Genomic DNA, 6,200 nt, shown 5'->3' on the forward strand with positions numbered 1-6,200 from the left:
GGTTTGCAAGCTGCGGATTGAGATGCAGATGGAGCTCTGAGTGGGAGCCTAAGACAAGAGGCCATGAACTGCACACGTTTTTGTTAGCAAATAGAAAGGGTGACCAGCAAGGTGGAATGATGTTGGGAGACACAGCAGGGGCAGAGGACTCAGGAGGAAGAGTGAGACTTGCACATGGGCAGACTCTGAGGGTATAAAAGCCCAGGGGTTCCTTTGGTGGAGGTCCTCCTCAGAGGCACCAGCTCAGGCTGCTGCTGTGTTCCTGTGCTGTGAATAAATTGCTTTATGGAATGAGACATCTGACACTCTGCTATGGGAAATCTGGGATTGAAATGTTAAGGAAAAACCTGGTCTGAGTGAGTGTGGGTGGAGTATGCAGAGTTCAAAAGAGGCTCCGTTGGCTCACTGGAGCTGCAGTGAAGGGGTTTCAGTCCCATTAGTTATTGTCTTCAGTGCTGGGACTGTAAATGCCTGGGAGTCTCGTGGATGGTCAGGCTGGGAAGTTTCCTTAGCACTGGAAGCTTCTTTTAAGTCATGGATTTCCTTTTGGCTTGTCACCTGAGGATCAAAAATGAAAGAAATGAACCAAATCATGGAAAAACAGAGAAGCAGCTCCATTTTCAGTCTCATGCAGTCAAACTAACTTTTAGCTTTCTTCCTATTGTTACACATGTGTTTGGTCAACATACTTTTTTTTCAATTTAGGAAATCATTATGTTCTCTCACATGGATGTAGATACAAAATTATGTGAAAAAACACATAAAACTGGTATATGAATGGACTGCAGTAGTTTCTTGCATTACAGATTAGAGGCTTCTCTTCAGCAGCTCTTTTCTGGAGATGTCTGAGACTTGATGTATGTTTAGAGAATCCACTAAACAGAAGGAAAGGAAATGTTGTTTTATACTACTTGAACTACTTGTGTAGTACTTAGGATATTTTTAATTAGATGTCTTGTTATAGAAAGCAATAATAAAGACCAGAGTGTGGCAGATTGGAGCCTTTTCCAAGACTCAGGAATGACTTGGAATGAAGACTTTTGCTCTCTGTTCTTAGGCCTAACAGTAGTAGTTCAACAACCAAAGTGTCACTCAGCTTCTGTGTCATTTTACTCATTACATGATGATAGGTAAGATTTATCCAATACCTAATTGCTGGAGTTAATATAAAGTATTAACAGATGTTCATAACACAACCCGACACTCTCAGGTAGGAAAAACTATCAAAATACGAAGTTTTTGCAGCTAGAGGTAGTGAAAACTCAATATTATTGACCCTTGGGAAATTAAAAGTTCAGGAAACAGAAGGTGGGAACAGAACTTTCTGTACAACTGAGAACACTTTTTCCATTTTAAAGAAGATGGCCTGTGTGCCCAGAATATGCAGTTGCTTTGAAGCAATGCTGTGTTATCTGCTTCCATGATGTCAGGAACCCCAAAGCTTTCACAGTGTGAAACTGTGGGTTTTCCAAGTGTGCTGCTCCAAGAGAATGGCAGGACACATGGGCTGTCTGGGGGCCAGGCCACACAAAAATCGAACAGGATCTGTTGAGCCAGACTCATGGATGCTTTGAAGAGTGACTGTTTTCCCTGCTGGCCCCATGGCAAGGGCAGCACAGGACCCAAGAAAACAGATTTAAGTCACACTTATCAGCACTTCTCCTCTCCTTATTGCAGCATGACCCACTGAGCTCCTAGTGCTGTGTGGTGTTCTGTTAAAGCCTTGGGACATTCTCAGCTTGCAGGAGTTTTGTGGGAGCCTGTTGGAGTTCTTGTGGAGTCTCTTGAGAATCTGTTTGGCCAGCAGGAAGGAACTAGGCACAGAATCAAGAAAAACTGCTAGGAACTGCGACATTTCTATGGGTATGGGTACCCTTCTGGTTTGGCTGGTGCACAGGGTCTGCAGGTATGTGGTGCTGGTTTCTCTGTGGTGAGTGACTGTGCTTGAAGTGCTCACCTGTCTTGTACACTCTATTATTAACATAATTTTTGTAACTGGTTATTTTCTAATTTCATTGCTCTTTCTAGTAAACCGTTCTTATTTCAACCCGCGATCCTTACCTTTTGTGTCTCCAATTCTCTTCTCCATCCCACCAAAGGAGTAGGGGAATGTGGAGTAGATGAGTGGTGCCTGGTCTTGGGTGTTTCACTGGTAAGACTAAATTGGGAAATACCATTCCTAGACGATGCTGACCTTTGGTCTATTTTCTTCATAGCATTCTGCACCCATTTCTGATCTGGGCTTACGCAGATTCTGATACCATTTCTAGTGATAAACCTAAGGGAAGAAAGAAAGCAAACCAAGCAGCCATTAAATTCCAGTCTCTAAACCCAGATTTGCTGTTCTTGGTTTTCATGCAGAACATGGGGAAAATGTGGTTACACCATATCAAATGCTTGAGTTTGTAGATGTTAGCTGGAGTAACAGAAGCAAGTGATGTTAGTTCCTATTCATGGCAGAGGTATATGTGTAACATACATGTCATGTGCATACATAAGGATATTTAAAAAAGGAGCGTATCTACTGTTCTGAGATTTTAGATGAAATCATGTTGAACATTTTCCTCCTAGGAGCAGATCCCAGATTTGATAAAAATGCATGCTAGTGAGCTCAAAAGACCAAACACAGCTCCTGGCAGGAGTCAGTTAGGCCATATTCTTTTACATGATCTTTCCCCATGACTCAATTCAGTGCACTGGGTTTCTGACCCTTGCTGAGACGTGCTGGCCAGCAAAGATCTGACTGTTCAGTGAGCTTTCTGCCAATATTCATGAACAGCAGACATCTCCCAGCTCTCTGAGGCCCACTCATGTCCCCTCACTCCCTCAGCTGTTGGGTGAGTCCTTCATGGCAGGACTGGAAGGGTGACCTGAACTCAGCAGATTTGGTGAGTTGGGCCATGAAGTGTCTTGTGATGTCCTTTCCTTTTTCATGGGTAAAGTATTTGCACAGGCAAGTATGAAGGCGAACAGTGCATGAGGTACTTACACAATGGCACTTATTGGTATATGGTGCCTTTCATACTTTACAAGATTTTGGATGTTCAGTTGTCTTGTACGCAGATCCACACAACGGGCTTTGCGCATGGACTGACTTCCAGCACTCCCTGAAAGGGGAAAAGTAGATAAATGAAAAGGGGAATAAATGCCATATTTATATTTAGCCATAGTTATTTAATAAATTATGAATTCAAGAAGGTGTCCAGTTGTAGTTAAAACATGGGAGTCTCATGATTTGCAGCCACAATACCACTTCTACAAGGGAGCTTAACCTATTTTTTGTGATACATCCTGCCATCTGTAAAGTGTTATTGCTCATTCAGTCAAGATACTAACCTTCACCGGGTCACCTGAACAATTGTATAATAATTCTGCCCCTAGGGAGTCACTGCTTCCGCAGCAGAAAAAGTATTTGGTGTCGTTCATGTTTGGGTCTGTGTCATCTGCAAGTAAGTGTCCATATGGAGTAGCACTTAGAACCAACACATTTTCTAGATGGCTTTCCATATGCCATCCAAATGTGGATCAGTAACTTGTTTAAAGAAAGGGAGGTATATCTGCCAGACAAACTAAGTGGCTATATACCTTGCTGTAAGTCTGGTTTCATAGGGAATGGAGTGCTACATAATCCTTGCTTTCCTCTGAGATTTTTATAGAATTGAGGGAAATGGACTGGTGATTAATAAAGAGAATCATGGTATCTATGTAAAATTTTCTGAGTAGTTGTGATCTTAAACGATGGTAACTCAAAATGAAAGCTCATTTAAATGAGATGGAGTATATGGATAGATCTGTGTGTAAGTCTCCACTTACTAGTTTCTGGTTTTCTCCCACTCATTAAAAACAGTTTGGGAAGGCATGAGGGGTACAAGCAGAACACTGCTGCACTCTGAGGTTTCTTTTTAAAGAATTTATTGACAAACTGGCTTGAATAAAGTCCAAGAGCTGATCAGGTGCACCCTGCTAAATATAAAACCTGCTTCACATAATCTCATTTTCTGTGAGCTTTTCTTTGTTTGAAATTGTTGGAATAGCTGAGACAAATGCACATCAGCCTTTGGAGAAGCAGTAGCATAGTCAGTGCACAGGTACTGGCAGAATTGCTAATTCTTGAGGTTTTGTTTGCCTGAAGGTTTTGATGGCTCTTCTGATCATGCTTTAATCACAAGTAACACAATGTATTTTTTTTATGCTTCATTACAAATACCTTACTATCTCAGACTGGTTTTCAAAATGTGGCATCAAGAGAGCTCAAAGATATTCTAGCTATTCTTACTCATCCTGGAAATATTCTCTCTACTAGTTGATTATTTTCAGGGAATGGATGCAGGAAATACCAGCAGAGCTTCTCTAAGCCTGGGAACAAACCCCAACTGCTCTGCAACTGAAAAAGCGTAGCTTTGTTTTCTTTATAATTCTTTCTAGTCCTTTTTCTACTGCTTGTAGACCACCTCAGTGAGCTTTTTCAGCCTTGGTGATGTTTACGGCAAATTCTACAACCTGGAGAATGACATTAGGAACTCTCAGTCTGTGATGCAAACCCATGAGTTGCCAAGATGAAGAGCAGTATCATTAATCAACTATTTGAGAAAGCGTGTGATCCAGCAATAGCACACTGGGTCAGCATACTCGGCGTGTAGCTTCCTAATGTTGTGAATGCTTAGCAGGTGTCAGTTTGGTTTTAGTGTGGTTTTGTGAAGATACTTTTTCTCTGTGTTTCTCTCTGCATGTTTGTGGGTTTGCATATATGGCTTGCATGAGTGTTTCCTTTTTTTTTATTTAATGTGCTCGTTTGTGTGACTCTGATTATGATATGATGTGTTATCTAAAGGATATATCTCCATGTTTTCCATGATCTCGTGGCCTAATCCAAAAGTCACTGACGTAAACACCACTGTAGACAGACTTATTTAAAGCATGGCTAATAAACATGGCTCATCTCAGTGCTCGTAAATGGTCTCAATTAAGATGTTGAGTTGTATGATTCTATGAAGAAAGAGAAGCTATTGCCTAAATCCATTACTGCCCTTTTTAGATTTTGTTCCTGTTTTACCTGTCTGTACCAAAAGATTTGTCTAGACACAAGCAAATAGGCAACATGTGATCTGGGACTGGAAAAACTTTTTTAAATAAGGACATTAGAAGGATTCAAGCTATACAGTTAAAGAAACATAAATAACAAATAATAAAATAACATTCATATAAAAGTAGTGTATCTGGAAAAAGAAAAAAATGTACATCTAATTCAAGAATCATTTTTCCTAAAATGTAATTAATCTCTAGTCCTCACTGCTATATGCCATCAGTGAGATTAAAAGATGTTGTGTCTTCAGGATTTCATGATTTTAAGAGAGAAAATAATGCACAGAAAGCCTTTAAGTGCTCTAAGGCACTGAAAGTCTCCTTGCCTTAAAGCAGAAGCCCACCACTAATTGTCTGTAAACTTACCTTTCACTGTATGCACTACGAAGATGCCAAGGCAGAGGAAGACGAAGATAGCTGCAGTGTGGAGCTTCATTTCTGGTGCCTTCTGTGTCAAGGCAGAAGAGAAAGTGGCTGTTGTCTGCTCTCTTTCACAGAGTTTATATATTGTCATTCAATGGTCAGTTCTTGGGTTCACTTTTGTGGGTGTCATGGAGGGCCTGACTGGGAGTGGAAACACTGAGTGTCAGTACTTTTTCTGGTGACAGAGAACCACCTCCTTTCCCCCACCATCCTTCACTAGCCCCCCTGTGAAGGCTTTTCCTGCTCAAACCCACTGTGGTTGCACTTGCTTCTGTGCTGTGAGTAGGGTTTATTTCAAGTTGCAAAAAGTGAGAGCTCTTGTTCTGTAGTGGAAACCTTTCAGAAAATTTCCTGTCCTTTCACACCTCGATTTTGAGACCTTTAGCTGAGCCACACTGCAGAGGCACAGAGTAACACTCAGTTACCTCTGACCAATGGGCCGCAGAAAGGGGGAACTGTGAGCTAAAGGAGGATGGAAAAAGGAACATCTTGGCTCTTTCCTGAGTGGCTGTGTATAGTTGGTCATGTTAATACGGAGTCTTGGAGGGGTATTTCCTGTGAGTGGTGGAGGTTGTCAGAACTCTTGTGTTTGCTCTGTGATTTGTTATGGCCCAAGCTGATATCACCATGTGCTGGGAGGAGTAAGAGTGAACATACTTTTACCTACAGCTCCAGATCCATTAGGTCTCCTGCCA

The 6,200-nt window shown here is 41.5% G+C and overlaps 1 protein-coding gene across 1 annotated transcript; it reads right to left on the reverse strand.

Moving 5' to 3' along the window:
• Positions 1 to 206: 206 nt before the first annotated feature.
• Positions 207 to 5,652, reverse strand: LOC114068364 (lymphotactin-like). Its single transcript, XM_027904381.1, has 4 exons — positions 5,449 to 5,652; positions 2,990 to 3,107; positions 2,062 to 2,278; positions 207 to 558 (listed from the first exon to the last, which is right to left on the reverse strand). The coding sequence occupies exons 1-4, from the start codon at positions 5,594 to 5,596 to the stop codon at positions 403 to 405; spliced, it is 639 nt and encodes a 212-aa protein (XP_027760182.1). The 5' UTR covers positions 5,597 to 5,652; the 3' UTR covers positions 207 to 402.
• Between the last annotated feature and the right edge of the window lie 548 nt (positions 5,653 to 6,200).

The sequence above is a fragment of the Empidonax traillii genome, unplaced genomic scaffold, assembly GCF_003031625.1.
Source record: "Empidonax traillii isolate 1590-97213 ecotype Southwest subspecies unplaced genomic scaffold, ASM303162v1 scaffold1047:size509089, whole genome shotgun sequence".
Lineage (NCBI taxonomy): Eukaryota > Metazoa > Chordata > Aves > Passeriformes > Tyrannidae > Empidonax > Empidonax traillii.

Coding starts and splice junctions, on each gene's coding strand:
- LOC114068364 (XM_027904381.1), bottom strand. CDS start 5,596: ATGACAATATATAAACTCTGTGAAAGAGAGCAGACAACAGCCACTTTC. Junction 2,279..2,989: donor ATACCAATAAGTGCCATTGT/GTAAGTACCTCA, acceptor TTCTTCCCTTAG/GTTTATCACTAGAAATGGTA. Junction 559..2,061: donor GAGAATTGGAGACACAAAAG/GTAAGGATCGCG, acceptor TTTGATCCTCAG/GTGACAAGCCAAAAGGAAAT.